The 17,901-nt window shown below is 46.3% G+C and overlaps 1 protein-coding gene across 4 annotated transcripts in view; it reads left to right on the top strand.

The window, feature by feature from the left end:
• The window catches only part of Rab27a (RAB27A, member RAS oncogene family), a 51,224-nt gene extending 33,323 nt beyond the window's left edge, over positions 1 to 17,901 (top strand). For all 4 annotated transcript variants that reach the window (XM_005073736.4, XM_040739939.1, XM_040739938.1 and 1 more), the window contains exons 4-6: positions 1,299 to 1,402; positions 6,633 to 6,756; positions 16,324 to 17,901. In XM_005073736.4, coding sequence (XP_005073793.1) covers positions 1,299 to 1,402; positions 6,633 to 6,756; positions 16,324 to 16,522 — 427 coding nt within the window. In that variant the 3' untranslated portion in view covers positions 16,523 to 17,901. The remainder of the gene's footprint in view (positions 1 to 1,298; positions 1,403 to 6,632; positions 6,757 to 16,323) is intronic.

Below are 17,901 nucleotides of genomic sequence, written 5' to 3' on the forward strand. Positions count from 1 at the left end.
TTCTTATCTAATGCTGAAGCCTGGTGGAACATCTGGTTGGAATGAATTAATCTGGTCACAGGTCACTTAACTAAGATAAATCATGTGACATCTTGGTGCAAGGCTGCTTTCAGTCAGCTACAGCCAGGTCTCAGTCACCTTGAGGGATTTTTTTCCTCGTGTGTGTGTGTGTGTGTGTGTGTGTGTGTGTGTGTGTGTGTGTGTGTTCTCCTTGGTATGTGGGCACTTGTGGGATGTGGGTCCAAAGGTTGACATCAGGACTCTTCTTTGATTGCTCTCTCCCTTAGTGGTTGAGGCGGGGTCTCTCACCCGAACCCAGGGCTCACAGGCATAGCTGGGCTGCAGCTTGTTTTGAGAACCCCGCCTCTGCCTTCTGTGAGCCAGAGCTGCAGGTGGTCTGCTGTGACCACCTGACATTTATGTGGGTCCTGGGGACCCAAACTCTGTTTCTCAAGCTCGTGTAGGAAGCAGTTGAATGCTGAGCCACCTCTAAATCTGCGAGTGCGTACAAACGTGAAGAGGAGATTGAGTTGAATCTGTGTCACTCCACCCAGTTTCAATAATGGTCATGTTGTGGCCAATCGTAATTCATATATCCTCTTGATACTTCTCCTTGTCTCCCTCCGGTATTACTTGGAGAGCAAACTTTAGATGTCATGTCATACCATCTGTAGCTTTAGGTTTCCATCTGTAAGCAATGAAGACTTTTCATAAGAACAGTGAATAATAATTAATTGAGGAAAACCTACTGTTTTTGAACAGTTGGTTCATGCATACCCTATCCTTCTGTGGAGCCGCCTGCCAGTTAGACTGTGTTTAGGCAAAGTGAGAGGAATCCGTGAGAGGAAGAGAAGGGACAGCAGGTAAAGCCTCTGGAGGTAATGCCAGGAAACAGCTGAGTCTGCCTCAACGCTGTTCCCACCTTAGAGGTAATGAAATGGCTGTCACAGAGAAGGGACTTCTACTGAGCCTGAAGAGAGACCAAGGAGCCCATAGTGTCACGAAACCTTCCCAGGAGGAAAACACACATGCCCAGCACTGTTGCTTTTGGCCCAGTGAAGCAAGGTTGTCCAATCATTTCCTGGTTATCAAGGTTGCAAGACAGCTTTCCATTCATAGGGCTCAGTTTTCAATAACACATTCTGTTCGCATTAAACTCATGGGAGTGGTAAACACCTATTTGGGAACGCATCATGAGAATTATTGATGAATGTTTGGAGAAGGCGGTGGGTGTCGTTGGCACTTTATATTTCAGGAGTTTGGCTATGACATAGTGACCATCTGTTTTTGTGCTCTAGGTTTCGTAGCTTGACCACTGCGTTCTTCAGGGATGCTATGGGTTTCCTGCTACTGTTTGACCTGACGAACGAGCAAAGTTTCCTCAATGTCCGAAACTGGATAAGTAAGTTTCCCAGGGCCTGCTCTGCTCCTTTTCCGGGACCTGCTCTGCACTGCCCCTTGTGGACATCGTGTTATGTCTTGCTGAAAACACTCAGGGCCAAGGCCCTTTAGCTTAGGGTCTCAGATGACTGGCATTCTCTGCATCTCTCCTTTGCTCCCCTGGAGCTATCTTCTCTCTGCTGGGGATCCTTCCACATCCCCTCAGGAGGCGTGAGAAGAGCCAGTCCTGTGTAAGAGCATGAACAGAGCTGAGTCCTCTGGGCCCACATGATTGGAGATGGGTCACCACCCGTCTTTCTGGTGTTAAGGCCTGAGCAGGCATGTCTAGAATCATTCCTCATCCTGGGCCAGGGCAATTCCTAACACAACTTCTAGGTAGTCTAAGCCTTCAAACTCATGCATTTCCCTCTTCACTTTTGCCCTTTGTCTTTCTCTGTTGTGTAGACTTCTATTCTCCCTTCTTTCTGGCCAGTTACAGCTGTTTATTTTACTTATTTATATGCTTGTGAGTGTTTTATTTGCCTGTCTCTGCACTCGTGTTTGTGGGGGCCAGAGGAGGGCATCGGATCCTCTGGGATTGGAATTACAGACAGCTGTGAGCCACTATGTGGGTGCTGGGACTAGAACCTGGGTCCTCTGGAAAAGCAGCCAGTGCTTTTAACACTAAACCATTGTTTCAGCTCCAAGTTATGTTTACTTTTTAAAAACCTGGAAAGAAAGAACTTCTATGAAAAATTCCATGATCATCTTAGCTGGAATATTTCCCCTGTTATTGTTGACTGCTATTTTATTTAATTGTTTTACCTCATAACCAATCTTTACCATATCTCACCTCAGGTTGAAGGTGTTCATGTATTTTCTTCTTTAGGGAAAATTTTCAGATAACTGATTAATTTACTTAATTACCCATTACTTTGTAATGTTCATATAAAAATTTAGAGATGAAAGCAAAAATAACATCAGCTGGGTGTTGTGGCACACGCCTTTAATCCCAGCACTTGGGAGGCAGAGGCAGGAGGATCTCTGTGAGTTCAAAGTGAGCGTGATCTATAGAGCTAGTTCCAGGACAGCCAGGGCTACATAGGGCTACATAAAGAAACCCTGTATGGAAGCCCATCTCTCTCTCTCTCTCTCTCTCTCTCTCTCTCTCTCTCTCTCTCTCTCTCTCTCTCTCTCTCTCTCTCTCTGTGTGTGTGTGTGTGTGTGTGAGAGAGACAGAGAGAGACAGAGAGGGAGGGAGGGAGGGAGGGAGAGAGACAGAGAGCAATAACATCTCTGAGACTCATCAGCATAGACATTGACACTGTGAACTGTTACAGAGTCTTAGAAGTGCTTTGGTTTGGTTTGTGAACTGAGTGTACATATGCAGCTGAGTCTCTTGGAGGGTAGTCCCTCCACATCCATGTCCCTAGTCAGTTGATGTTGGGTACGACCTAGAGTTTGCATTTCCAGTAAGTTCTCAGAATGCTGAGACTGCTAGCTCACACACCTTACCCAGAGAGTCAGTGAATCAGTTAACCTTCCCTTTGACTCTGGGAAGTAAGTACTGTTGTGATCATTTATATGTGAGGAAGCTATGGTGGTCAGGTAACTTCCAGGGAGATGGGGCACAGTCAGCAACAGAGCAACAGGGCCATGCTTCAACACTAGGAGATGCTCGTAACCATGGTAATGGACACTGAAGGTGCTAAGAGTGTAAGCATTGCAATGGATTGGATCAGATAGACAGGAATTCTGACACTCGGAACCACAGAATACTGAGTGCTACAGCTCGAATGGAAAGGGTTTTTGTTTGTTTGTTTGTTTTGTTTTGTTTTGTTTTCAAGACAGGGTTTCTCTGTGGCGTTGGAGCCTGTCCTGGAACTAGCTCTTGTAGACCAGGCCTGTCTCAATCTCACAGAGATCACTCTGCCTCCTGAGTTCTGGGATTAAAGGCATGTGTTACCACTATCTGGCAAGATGGAAAGGTATTCTGGCCCTCGGGAGCCAAGGAATACCACAGATCACAGTAAACATAGCAGCTTACAGCCGTGCTCCAAGGAAAGGCTTCCCTAGTGTAATAGCTCTGCTCCAGCAGGGAGGGCCTCTCCAGCAAAGACCCACTACCAGTGTAGTGTAACAACTCTGCTTAGTTAGGGGAAGGTTTCCCCTGTGAAAGTGTTAGAGCTCTGCTCTACTCCTCTGTGCTCTGACTCCAGTGAAAAGTTGCTAACTTCTCTCCTCCACTCCAGCTCCATTCTGGCGAAGGAAGGTCTTACCCAAACCTCATTCAAGAGATTTATTGGGAGGGAAGAATTCATGTGCTGTCTGCCAGGGTGGCAGAGGACAGCTGGACAGCTCAACAGCCACAAGCTGAACAGGCACTGGGTTTATATAGGGCTTCTTAGGGGCAGAGTTTTTCCAGGGACATTTCCAGGGTGGGAATTGGTCAGATTTCAATCCCTGAGCTCAGATTGGTTAGATCTCAGGGATTGGTTGGTTTTCTGCACAGGTTCATTCAGGTTCAGATTTGGCTTTGATTTCAGGACCAAAGTTTGTTTCTTTCACTGGTCCTTTTTAGCCTTTTGGTTATAATTTTAGGGCCAGGGTGCATTTCTTTCACTGGCTCTGATTCTAGAGACAAAGTGTGTTTCTTTGGCACTAGTTTCAGAGTCAGGGTACATTTCTTTGGTTCCGGTTGCAGGACCAAAGTGTTTCTTTTGACTCTCCTCAGGGTGTGTTTCTTCAGCTGTCCCTTTTCCCTATAAAAGAGCACAGGAGAAACCAGTCAGGAGACAATGGAGCAAATCTTGAAGAAAGTTGTGTCTGGGCATTAAAGTGTGGGAACTGCACATTAACACCCTAAGGGTAGAAGAAGCCTGACTTTTGCAGGAAACAGGGCACTGTTTGATCTTGCCTGGGCAGGTCTTGTGATCTAAATTGGCCCCTGAAGGCAAAAGACCATGTCCTGAAATATAGGCCTGTGCTAATGCTCAGGGAAACTTCCCTCTACTTCACTTCTCTTGATAAGATATGTGTGACCTGACTTTGAGGAGGAACTGAAGTGTCAACACTCCTAGCTGATAGTGACAAAACACACACTAGGTCATGCACTCCCAAGACCACTGATTGTAAAAGTTCAGCTGCTCCAGTTTTGTTCTGGAGTGTCAGGAGAGAGAAGTTGGGTTTATTTTTCTTCTTTGGAAGATGGAGCTGCTTTGCACCCTGGAGCTCTTGTTCTTTCTGTTTTAAAGACTTCATTTTTATGACCTTAAAAATCTGACATCTAGCTGGACAGTGGTGGCACATGCCTGTAATCCCAGCACTCCGGAGGCAGAGGCAGGTGAATCTCTGTGAGTTCCAGACCACAGAGAAACCCTGTCTCGAAAAGCCAAAGCCCCCCCCAAAAAAATCTGGCATCTGCGTGGATAGGTGCATATGAGCGCAGGTGCCCTGGGAGGCCAGTGTAGCTGGGGATGATGAACCCCCTGGAATGAGTGGTGGGAATAGAACCCAGGTCCTCTGGAAGAGCAATATGTGCTCTTCATCACTGAGCCACCTTTCCAGCCCCTCTCTTGTCTTCATAATCAAGCCTGGCTACAGGACTTTATGTGAAAGGATATAAAAGTTATAGAGCATGATACCCCATAAACTGTCATGTACTGCATGCCTGTAATTCTAGCACTCAGGAGATGGGAGCATTGAGTGCATCCCTGGCTATACAGTGAGCTGAAGCCAGCCTTGGGATACAGGATGTCTTAAGAAGACAATTCTTTACAAATATTACTACTGTTGAAAGAAAATGCAATAAACGACAAAGAGGGTTTAAGATTAGTAGTACACATGGCCACACAGTGGTAGCGCACTCCTTTAACCCTGGCACTGGAGAGGCAGAGGCAGGAGGATCTCTGTGAGTTCGAGGCCAGCCTGGTCTTCAGAGCGAATTCCAGTATAGCCTCCAAAACAATACAGAGAAACCCTGTCTTGAAAAACAAACAAGAAAACAAAAACAAAAGAAAAGAAAACAAAAAGATTAGCCCCACCCCACAAAACTAAAAGAAGATATAACAATTATAAATATTTATGAATACAAAACAAAAGATTAGCAACACACACAGAGCTGGGAAATGACTCAGTGGTTGAGATTCCTGACTGCTGTTGCAGAGGACCCAGACTGATTCCCAGTACCCATGTGTTGGCTCACAACCATTTGCAACACCAGTTCTGGGGGGGGGGTCTGGCACCCTCTTCTGGCCTCTACAGGGATCTGTGTGCTTATAGTGCACATACATACTTACAAACACTTTCACATAAAATAAAAATAAGACTTTAAAAGAATTCTTCCAATTTTCTCTTGAAGCCTCTTCTGTTTATAAATAGTGTTTTCCATTTGTCCTTTGCTGATTTCATGTAGTGTCTTTTGCTTATATTTATCCCCTCTCCATCTCCTTCCTACCCATCTAACTTCATAGTCTCCCTCCCTCCTTTCCTTCCCCCTCCCAGACCTCCCTCAAAAAATAAACAGTTTATTGGCTGACTGATTCTGGGTGTGGGCCTGCCCTGGAGGGTAGTCAATATACAGGTGTCACTCCACTGAAACAAACAGACTCTCGGTCTCCCATCAGCAAACAAATGCCAACACTTTTCTGTCTAGGAGTGGGACCTCAGCCCCCTGCCCTCCTTTATGGTGGGATTTTTACTAGCCGGAGCCTGTGCAGGTCTTGTGCATGCTGCCACACTTTGAGTTCACATGTACATCTGCCCTACCGAGTCTGGGAAATACTGTTTTATCCAAGTCATCTGTCGCCTCTGGCTCTTACTATCTTTCCAACTTCCCTTCCACACGCACCCCTAAGCTTTGAGGAGAGTGATGTGGCACAGACATCCCGTTTCACGCTGAGCATTCCGATGTCTCTTATTCAAAAGACAGGTATTTTATGACCTGTATGAGCATTCTCTCCCTCCCTCTCTCCCCCTCCCTCCCTCTCCCCTCCCTCCCTCTGTCCCTCTCTCTTCCAAGGGTTATCGTATTCTTCCATATCTCTCTGATATAAACATAGTAGAGTGTGCGTTGAGGACAGGAATAATAATCCATTCTGTTTTTAAAAAATATTGTTGATGCTTTGAAATATTCTATCAGCTCTTTGCCTCTGTATATGCATCTGTGGTTTTCAGAAGCACTTTTGCAAATGTTTTCTATTGATCCCGCATTTACATCACGACTGTGTATAACAAACTTCCCTGTATCGTAGGTCAGCTACAAATGCATGCGTACTGTGAAAACCCAGATATAGTGCTGTGTGGAAATAAGAGTGACCTGGAAGACCAGAGGGCAGTGAAAGAGGAGGAGGCCAGGGAACTCGCGGAGAAATATGGGTGAGTGCTCCTGTGGTGGGCTCTGGAGGGAGCATCTGAACAGAAGCGTTGGCGTGAGTGAGCAGCTAAATGGCAAAGTGAAGCAGTCAAGCAAAACGCTTAGCTCATATTTCACATGAGCATCACAGTGGCACTTATCGAAGAAGCCTGGGATACGGGTGTCCTCTTGTGTCTTGGTCCCTTTGTCAGTCCCTTGGAATCTTCAGGAAGAGAGCCTTGAGTGCAGACATACTGACCATAGGGCCTTCTGTCCAACATGCAAAGAGAAGAATCATCTGTCTGTCTATCTATCTATCTATCTATCCATCCATCTATCCATCTAGAGTCGGGGTTTCTCTGTGTAGCCCTGGCTGTCCTGGTCTACTCACTCTGTGGACCAGGCTAGCCTTGAACTCAGAGATCTGCCTGCTTCTGCCTCCTGAGTGCTGGGATTAAAGGCATGAGCAGCTGCCACTGCCACCTCCACCACCTGGCTAACAGAAGACCCTTAGAATAAGGAAATCCTCTGTGTTCAGCAAGGAAATTTCAAAACCATTTTACATAGCATTGCAGAGTCCTGGCAATGGAGAAGGCCTTATTAGGTATCACAGAGCAGGCGTTCACTGGGGAGGAGAGGAGGTGAGATGCCCTCTGGTTTAGGCTGATTTCGAGCAGAGGACTGGCGAATAGTCTTCCTCCTTTAGCTCTTGGAGTAGGTTCATGGAGGCAACACTGGACTTGCAGAGGAAGGAGAGGGAGAACTTCAGAGAAGTTACTGCTTCACTCTACTTCCCTCTCCTGAATTATGAGAACATAAATTAGAATTAGCGCTCATATTAGAAGTACGAGGCAGAGATGGAGAGGTTGCTCAGTGGGTGAGAGTGCCTGCTCCAGGATCACAAGGACCAAAGTTTGGATCTCGTCACCCACGTAACCATCTGGGTTTCTGTTGCATGCCTATAACTCCAGCCCTGAGGGAGGCAGAGACAGGATCTCTGGGGCTTTCTGGCTTCTGTCGTAGCTGAGAAGATGTGAGTCCCAGGTTCAGGGAGAGGCCCTGCCTTAAAAGACAGAACGTGCTAGAGAGGGACACCTGACACTCTTTTCTGGCTGACATGCCTTCATGCACACACATGCACACACAGTCACACACATGCATACACAGTCACATACATGCACACACAGTCACACACACAGACACATAAACAAATCCTTAGTAGTAAGAGGCAGGAAGCATGCTGGGCACGCCTTTAATCCCAGCACTCAGAGACACAGATAGGCGGATCTCTGTACATTTGAAGCCAGCGTGGTCTACAGAGTGAGTTCCAGGATAGCTAGGCCTGGTACACAAAGAAACCCTGTCTTGAAAAAAAAAAGCAATAAATAAATAAATAAATAAGAAAGATGCAAGAAACAGATTTTTTTGAGAAGATCTCTGGTAGCCCAGACTGCCCTTGGACTCCATACACAGCTGTGGATGTCCTTGAATTCGTGAAGCTCCTGTCTCTACCTCCCAAGTACTTAGATTACAGATCTGTTCCACATGTTCAGGTTTATTCAGAGCTGGGAACTGAACCCAGAGTTCCATTCATACTAGGCAAGCGCTCTACCAGGGAGAGCATAGAGGTGGGATTTAGAAGGGATGGGACAAGAGTTGGCATGGGTCTCCTAGGAAGGGTGCTAACCTGAGGGAATTAGGGGGAGTCCAGGTAGGCCAGGGAAGGACCGGTCCCTGTTGACTGTGTGACTGCTGCTTCCTTCTGTGGTCTGCCGGAGGGAGGTTCAGGAAGGACTAAAGGATGGGACTGACGCTGGGGCCGTGGGGGTGGGAGTGGGATGGGGTAGGGTGGGGTGGGGGTGGGTGGAAGGTTAGGATGGCCCTGTGGGAAGTCAGACTCCGGGGGGTGGGGTGGACTTTGACTACCAGCCTAGGAGACAGAGGGCTGGAAGCTATGATCACAGAGAAGTGTTATGCTTTTCCAGCTGCAGGTGGGGTAAAACAGAGGGTGAAAGACTGGAAGCAGGAGGGCAGCGATTCGTGATGGTCAGGGGCTGGGTCTCTGGGAAGGAAAAGGGATATACAGGAGAGAAGATACACAGGATGGGGCAGGGCGTGACTTCCCTGGCTTACTCTAGCAAGGAGACACAGTGAGGTGAGGTGCGGGGCATTTCACGCAGGGGTAGATCATGCTGGACCCTTAGAGTGCGGGCCTCACCTCTGCTGACGAGGTCATGTGGACTTCCAGCAGTTAGGTTTCAGTTGGGTGCTTGTCTATGACGAGATCCTGGGCTGAGGAGAGGACGGCGCAGCTGGCAAAGTGCTTACCAGGCAAGCCTGAGGACCTGGGTGTGATACCCTCCACCCTGCCTCCGGAACCCGTGTTTAAAGCCCGGCGTGTGTGGTGACATATGCCTTTAATCCCTGGACTCAGGAGGCAGAAACCGGCAGAATCTCTTTTGAGTTTGAGGCAAGCCAGAGCTACATGGTAAGAGCCTATCTTACAAAACAAAACAAGTTGGGCGTGTTAGCTCTCTCATTTAATCCCGAGCTGGCAGGCAGAGACAGGTGAGTCCCTGGGGCCTTGCTGCCCACCACCCTGGCATAATCGGTAGATTCCAGGTCAATGAGAAACCTTGCATCAAAATGAAAGAAGGCGGGTGATGCCTGAGGATTGTCGCTCAGGGCTAACCTCCGGGCTCCACCAGCACATGCTTATACGTACACCTGCAGATGAACATGCAAGCATATCTGAGTGTGCATATGTTACAGGGATCTGACCCTATTCCATTGTAGCCACATAGTCTCTGCAAATCTCTCTTTGTGTGGGACCCTGACTCTTGGCGTTGTCCACAAGGAGGAAAGCTGCATGCAAAGTGCGGTGTGGATCCAGGCAATAAGGACCAGCTAGGGTTTATAGCAGTGTTGGGAGCCTCCTCTCAGGTGTTGCCTCTGACCTTAGTGCTGTGGGCACTCTGCACAGGCTGGACCCTTCTTCTTCAGCCTAGGCTGAAGGGAGCTGGGACAGGCACAGAGTTGGTTGCTAGGCTGTGCCAAGATGAGTCAGCTGGTAAATGTCTATGTATGAGAATCTTTGTTATGTTTTTTCTTTGTTATTTTTACTTATTTATCTTTGTTTTTTCCAAGACAAGGTTTCTCTGTATTGTTTTGGAAGCTGTCCTGGAACTCGCTCTGTAGACCAGGCTGGTCTCGAACTCACAGAGATCCGCCTACCTCTGCCTCCCGAGTGCTGAGATTAAAGGTGTGTGCTACCAACGCCTGGCATATCTTTTGGTTTTTTGAGACAGGGTTTCTCCTTTGGAGCCTGTCCTGGAACAGGCTCTGTAGACCAAGCTGGCCTGGAACTCACGTAGAACTGCCTGTCTCTTTCTCCTGAGTGCTGAGATTAAAGGGTATTATTTCACTTTCCCCAAGCCCCTCCCATGGTCCACCCTAACCAAAAGGCAAATTCTGGGAAATGCCCAGCTACAGTGGCATGCTGTGTGTGGGGACCTGGGCGCTGGTCTTTAACAGCTTACCACATGATTTTCCTATGCGGTGGTCATGACCAACCTACTTGGGAGATTCTGAGCTAAAGACTGGCAGAGCTCACAGACAGTTCTGGTGTGCTCCCTCCCTCTTGAGAGGCACTCAAACAGTATGGAAAGGAAATGGGGGCCCCAAGGGCAGCAGGGTGAGGGGGGCAAACACCACAAGTCAGACTGAAGTGCTGAAAGGGAGGCTGTTTTGCAAGGAGATAAGGAGGAAGTCAGCCATGAAGCAATAGAGACTGTGGTTATCACCCATGCTTTTGAGGCGTGAATGAAAAAGTGGGCCAGGCTTTCAGCAAGCATTTCTCAAGCACCTGGGGAGGAGAAGATCAACTTCCTCAGCCCTTTCCTTGTTACTCCCATTTTAGGTCTTAGGATTCTGCAGTCTGCCGGGCATCAGTGCTCCGTGTTGTTGTCTGTTGTACCAGGGGTCTGAGCCGTGTGGTGGCTAAATTCCCTGCATCCTGCATGCACCAGCTCAAGCCTTTGATCCCAGCACTCAGGCCAGCCTGGTCTACAGAGGGAGCTCCAGGGCAACTAGGAACAGACAGAGAAACTGTCTCAAACAACGAAACAAAGCCTTTCTTCACAATGTCAGTGACAGACAGCAGACATCAGCACAGACCATGCTTTGGATTTCAGGGAGCTGAATTTGCCAGAGCTCTGTACCAGCTCTGTGCTAGGTAACACGTGGCCAGAACCATTTGGTGTCTGATCAGTTACTTGATCCCTTATAAACTTGACGTCCTTCTCTGAGTTGAGAAAGAAATTAATGGGGACTAGAGAGATGGCTCCGTGGTTAAGAGCACTTGTTGCTCTTGTAGAGGACCAGGGTTTGACTCCCAGCACCCAGTTGGTGGCCTTCAACCATTCATAACTTCAGATCCGGCGCCGTTTTCTTACTTCTTAGGCACAAGGCACACATATGGTGCACACAGATGCATACAGGCAAAACACTAATACAAATTTTAAAAATTAAAAATTTAGGGGGCTGAAGAGACAGCTGAGCAATTAAGAGCACTGGCTGCTCTTCCAGGGGACCTGGGTTCAATTCCCAGCAACCACATGACAGTTCACACCTGTGAGAGGGCATCCTCACCCAGAAATACATGCACATAGATAAAAATAAATAAATCTTAAAAAAATGAAAAATTTAACAAGAAAGAAATTAATGATATATTATTAGGCATATTTTGAAACTAGGTAAGTAAGCTGGATCCAAACACACAAAACAAATTCCCTGAAACCCACTGTAACTCAGTAGTTAGTTACAGAGGATCCAGATTTAATTTTCCACAGTCTTTCAGGTTCTTATGATTACCTCACAGACTATTGCTGTGAGCACTTAGTCTCCAGCAAGACTCACCATGAAGTCTGGATCCACAAGTAAGTCAAACTTCTAGACACACTTGACAGAACTCTCCAGACATCCTTGCTGTCATTCTAACAACTTCTGCAGTGTTGGGGACTGAACCCAAGGCCTTGCACATGCCGGGCAAGTGCTTTCATTCTGTGTGTGTGTGTGTGTGTGTGTGTGTGTGTGTGTGTGTGTGTGTGTGTATGTGTAAGTGCAGGCACCCACAGGTACACCTGGTATGCCACAGATGTCAGAGGCATTTCATCCCTCTGAAGCTGGAGTTACAGGCATTAGTGAGTACCTGATATGGTGCTGGGAACTGAACATGGGTCTTCTGCAAGGACAGTGGGCACTCTTAACCACTGAGGCATCTCTTAATCCCTAGCAACTTACTTTTTTTGTTTTTTATTTGTTTGTTTTTCGAGACAGGGTTTCCCTGTGTAGCTTTGGAGCCTGCCCTAGAACTTGCTCTGTAGACCAGGCTGACCTCAAACTCAGAGATTTGCCTGCCTCTGCCTCCCGAGTGCTGGGATTAAAGGCATACGCCACCAATTCCCCTGCACAACTTGCTTTTAAATTCCTAGTTTTAGAGTGCTCCCAGGCAGTGCTGCTTTGGCACCACCATGTGGACATAAACGGTAGTACCAGTTTTCTGTAGTTTAAAGTAATGATCCTTTTGAATTGATGCCTAGATACCTAAACTTTTTAAAAAATACATTAAACCGGCCGGGCGTTCGAGGCCAGCCTGGTCTACAAGAGCTAGTTCCAGGACAGCCTCCAAAGCCACAGAGAAACCCTGTCTCGAAAAACCAAAAAAAAAAAAATTAAACCTCCAAAGCCACAGAGAATCCGTGTCTCGAAAAAAAAAAAAAACATTAAAAGAGAATACACAGGCATGTGCACACTTGTATACTGGACTTTTGACACAGGGTCTTCTAGATACCTAGCCCTGGCTGTCACCTGGAACTCACTCTGTAGACCAAGCAGCTCTCGAATGTGCAGAAATGGTGCCTCTGGCACGCTGGAATTGCTCTACTCCATGCAGCAAGAATACAGTTTCTGAGAGAAGGCGCTCATGTCCCAATGTTTGTGCTAAGTTGTGTGTGTTGTCCCATTGCCTCAGCACATGACCTCATGAACCATTGGTCTTCCTCTTCTAGGATAAGGGGAGGAGGCCTCCAGAGCTGTTCTGGGAGCACAGTGCTAGCTCTACAACCCAGAATCCTTACTGATTTAGTTAAATTATTATTATCATTATTATTATTATTTTGGCTTTTCAAGGCAGGGTTTCTAGGTGTATTCCTGGCTCTGTAGACCAGGCAGGCTTAGTGGAACTCAGAGATCTCCCTGCCTGCCTCCCTGCTGGGAGCAAAGGAGTGCACCACTGTTGTGGATTTTAATTATGTAAAATGTGTTGCTTTTGTTTATGTTGTGGAATCTTAGTTTAACTGTGTGAAGGTGTGTTGCATTTGTTTACGTTTGTTTGTTTAACTAAGTAAAGATGTGCTGCTTTTATTTATGCTGCATTTGTTTAACTGTGTAAAGATGTGTTGCTGTTTTACCTTGCTTGCCTAAGGCACCTGGTTAGTCTAATAAAAAGCTGAGCATCCAATAGTTAGAAGGAGGGGGGGTTAGGCAGGGCTGGCTGGCAGGGAGAAAAGGGGAACTAGTCAGACAGGAAAGCAGGATGGACAATATGTAGATGAGGTAAATGAGTCTTGGGGCAACACATGGATTGATGGAAATGGATTGATTTAAGCTTTAAAAAAAAAGGCTGGCTAGAAACAAGCCTAAGTCAAGGACGAGTATTCATAATTAATAAGTCTCTGTCATATTTGGGGGCTGGTGGTCCAAGAAAGATTGCTATACACTACCACAGCCCAGCCCAGTTTACACACCACCTTTAATCTCAGTGCTTGGGAGGCAGAGGCAGGCGGGTCTATGTAAATTTAAGGTCAGCCTGGACAAAGTAGCAAATTCCAGGACAGCCATTGCTATGTAGAAAGTTCCTGTCTCAACAAAACAAAATGCTGCTTATCTATGTTTTGTATGCCTGCAAGTGGTTTTCCTGCATTTATACATGTGCACCACGTGTATACAGTGGAAAACAGAGAGGGTGTCTGATCCCCTGGGACTGGGGTTACTTATGGTTGTGAGCTGCCATGCGGTGCTGGGAACTGAATCCAGGTCCTCTGTAAGAGCAGCCCATGCTCTTGAGTGCTGAGCATCTCTCCAGCCCTAAGTTGTTTCTTTGTACTTACTTTCTTCCCCACGTTCAGGCTTTGTGTTTCTTTTTATATTGCCTTCCCAACTGTATAAAATATCCAGTTGGAGAGATGGCTCAGTGCTTAACAGCATCTGCTGCCCTTAGAAGAACAGAATTTCCTTTCCAGCATCCATGTCTCGTGACTCACAACAGTCTGTAATGCCAGTTCCTGGAGAATCAACACCATCTTTTGCCCTTGTGGGCACCTGCACTCATGTGCACAAACCCACATATGCATACATGCATATGTGCACACACAGGTGTAATTAAAAACAATAAAAATAACTGGGAGGAGTGGTGGCACACTCCTTTAATCCCAGCACTTGGGAGGCAGAGGCAGGAGGATTTCTGTGAGTTTGAGGCCAGCCAGGGCCACACAGAGAAACCCTGTCTCAAAAAAGAAATAATAATGGCAGGCGGTGGTGACTCACGCCTTTAATCCCAGCACTAGGGAGGCAGAGGTAGGCGGATCTCTGTGAGTCCGATGCCAGCCTGGTCTACAGAGCGAGTTCCAGGACAGCCTCCAAAACAATACAGAGAACCCTGTCTAAAAAAAGAAATAATAATGCCAGGGGGTAGTGGCTCACACCTTTAATCCCAGCACTCAGGAAGCAGAGGCAGGCGGATCTCTGAGTTCCATGCCAACCTGGTCTACAGAGGGAGTTCCAGGACAGCCTCCAAAGCCACAGAGAAACCCTGTCTCGGAAAAACAAACAAAAAAGAAATACTACTACTACTACTACTAATAATAATAATAGTAAATCTTTAAAATGTATAAAATATTAAGCCAGGAGTTGTGGTACACATCTGCAATCCAAATACTGCATAGGTTGAAGCAGGAGATTCATTTGAGTTACCTAGTTAAATTCTGTCTTTAAAAACAGCGGTATATGGCATTGCTCAGTGGTGGATGCAAGAGAACACTTTCTAGTTTAACAGGGGCTATAGGATATGAGGACATATGTGGAGAGCACACTAATACTTGTATAATTTATTAGCTCAACGACCCTCTAAGGGTTACTAACTTCTCTGGGAAGTCACAAGGAAGTACCAGAGAGTGTGTGTAGGGTAATGTCTTGCAAGCATCACAGCCCACAGGTAAATGGGTGAGGTTAGGAGGAAGACTCATTTCAGCTGGACTTAGTCATCTGGACTGAATGAAGTTTCTGGATGAAACTTCTGGGATCTGACACCAGATGCTTGACTCTAAGCATGTTTAAATGCAATACAATTTGGAAAAGTTTCCTGGTGTAATACAATCCCTGGTGCACAAGGAGGCATCATTACATCACACTCAACTCAAAGTAGATGCTATTTCTTTCAAGATCGGTTCTAGAGGTAAACTACAAGTCTAATGTAAGGGTTTAGGAAAGGTTTGGCTGGTCACTTTATCTATAAAATACATATGACATCTCCCCTAAGGATCTGTTCTAAGGATCCCGGCCAGGCAGTCTACAAGAGCGAGTTCCAGGACAGCCTCCAAAACCACAAAGAAACCCCAAAACAAAACAAAAAAAGAATGTGTTTTTTGGCCAGGTGGTGGTGGTGGCCTACACCTTTGATCCCAGTACTTGGGAGGCAGAGGTAGGTGGATCTCTGTGAGTTTGAGGCCAGCCTGGTCTTCAAAGAGAGTTCCAGGACAGCCTCCAAAAACTACAGAGTAACCCTGTCCGAAAAAAAAAAAAAAAAAGAATGTGTCCTCTAAGTTGACTGAAAAATAAAGCCAAAGATCTCTGAGGGAGAGTCTGGGATAAGTATTCTGGGGGATAGCAGAGTTCACCGGTCATTAACAGCATCCACTCCTGACCTTCTGAGTGGAAAACAGTTGATGTCTTTTTCTTTTAAAAGAAACCTCTCACCAGACACCAGGCGGTGTTGGTACATGCCTTAGTCCCAGCACTCTGTAAGGCCAATGTCTCTGACTTCAAGGCCAGCCTGGTGTACAAAAAGTTCCAGGACAGCCAAGGCTACACAGAGAAACCCTGTCTCTAAAGAAAGAAGGAAGGGAGGGAGGGAGAGAGAGAGAGAGAGAGGTTTTCCTTGTAATTTGGCACATTGAATTATAATGTGAACAGTGTTGCCTCCTCTCTGTTCCCTACTGAAGTCATACTGTTGCCATGTATATTTATCCTAAAATCATTCTCTGAGTTGTGAATGGCTAAAAAATTATAAAGCACAAAGGTCACTGTCCTCAGCCAGGTGTTGGTGGCACACTCCTTTAATCCCAGCACTCGGGAGGCAGAGGCAGGTGGATCTCTATGAGTTGAGACCAGCCTGGTCTACAGAGTGAGTTCCAGGACAGCCTCCAAAACAATACAGAGAAACCCTGTCTCAAAAAAACCAAAACCAAAACAAAACAAAAAAGGTCACTGTCCTCCCTTCCGCATTGTCAGCTGAGTTGTCTCTGTCCTTCCAGCATTCCCTATTTTGAAACTAGTGCTGCCAACGGGACGAACATAAGCCAAGCAATTGAGATGCTCCTGGACCTGATCATGAAGCGGATGGAACGGTGTGTGGACAAGTCCTGGATTCCAGAAGGTGTGGTGCGCTCCAACGGCCACACTTCTGCAGATCAGCTAAGTGAGGAAAAGGAGAAGGGGATTTGCAGCTGCTGAGGCACCAGGTGCCGCGCCCACGGCAGCCGCACAGGCTCCTGCTTGTGAGCTGGCGGTAGACATGCAGCCAGCTTGCTGAGATGAACACTGCACCGAATGCCGATTGCTTCTCCGTCTCCAGCAGACATTGTTAACTCAGCATCCATTTGTAACTTGTTGCAGCTTTATGTATCCAAGAATTGGGAGAACTATTTCACAGAGCCAAAAGTGCCTTGTAAAGCCCAAGCCCATGGTGCCAGGTCATTTGGGGGTTCAAGATTTTGCATCCAGGAAATGTTGCATCTGTTTTTGTAGACTGCTCATGGTACTGTCACCTGCTGTAACAGATAGACCTGGAGTCTCATTAGAGTCTCAGTAAAGACATTAGGATCTTTGAGCAATGAAAGGCCATCATGGTCTTGAGAATCCAGATTTTAAATTCCATACCATAGTTGGCCACTTAGAACATCACTCACAAACACTTGAATGCTAATATTATGCACACATTGCATCAGTGTCTTTCAGCATTACCTTTAATGTAAGCCTTCCCTTTGACATGTAGATTGGGTTGACTATGGCTTTGGTGGTGGTGGGAAGGTTTGCAGGGCAGGGGCGGGTGAAGTAGTGAAGCAGGTGAAGTCAGATTTTTCTGGCTCTTGGCTTCAGGGTCATAGAGACCCAGGTGTTTATGACCGGTCTGTTGGTTCAGTCCACATTGGAGCATAGCAGGTACTTCTGCTGTGTGCATGGTAAGAAAGATTTCTCTTTTTTTCCTTCATATTTATGGTTTTTCTGGCACCTTCAGGCTGCATTTTCAATTCCTTTGTAGACTACTAATCTGACTTTACCATCAGGCTGGGTGTTATTGCTATTTCCCAGTTTGTTTATTTGCTATCTGGAGGGAGAGCAATGTCTGTATTTAAGCTGCCACATGTGTATGCTAGTTTAAGAAAAGTGTTTTATAGCCTGTACTTTCACTGGTGATGTGGGCATTTTACGTACTTGTGTTATCTTGTCAAGATCATGTGTTGTGCTATATTGTCTCAGTCATGCCCAAAAAGGGTGACTTAAAATGTTCTTTGTAGGCAGAGACAGGAGGATTTCTGTGAGTTCAAAGCCAGCCTGGTCTACAGAGTGAGTTCCAGGACAGGCTCCAAAACAATGCAGAGAAATCCTGTCTCAAAAAAAAACAAAAAACAAAAAATAAATAAATAAATAAATAAAATGTTCTCTATAAAATCTATTTCTTCAGACCTAAGATGTCTCATTCAGAGCAAAAGTCTTTTAAAATGGCTTAAAGAAAGTAAGCCAAAATTTCCAAAGAACTTCACCAAGAGAAAAAAAAACACATTTTTTTTTCTTTTTTGGAGACAGGATTTCTCTGTATTGTTTTGGAGGCT

Source organism: Mesocricetus auratus, unplaced genomic scaffold (genome assembly GCF_017639785.1).
Source record: "Mesocricetus auratus isolate SY011 unplaced genomic scaffold, BCM_Maur_2.0 Super-Scaffold_100691, whole genome shotgun sequence".
NCBI lineage: Eukaryota > Metazoa > Chordata > Mammalia > Rodentia > Cricetidae > Mesocricetus > Mesocricetus auratus.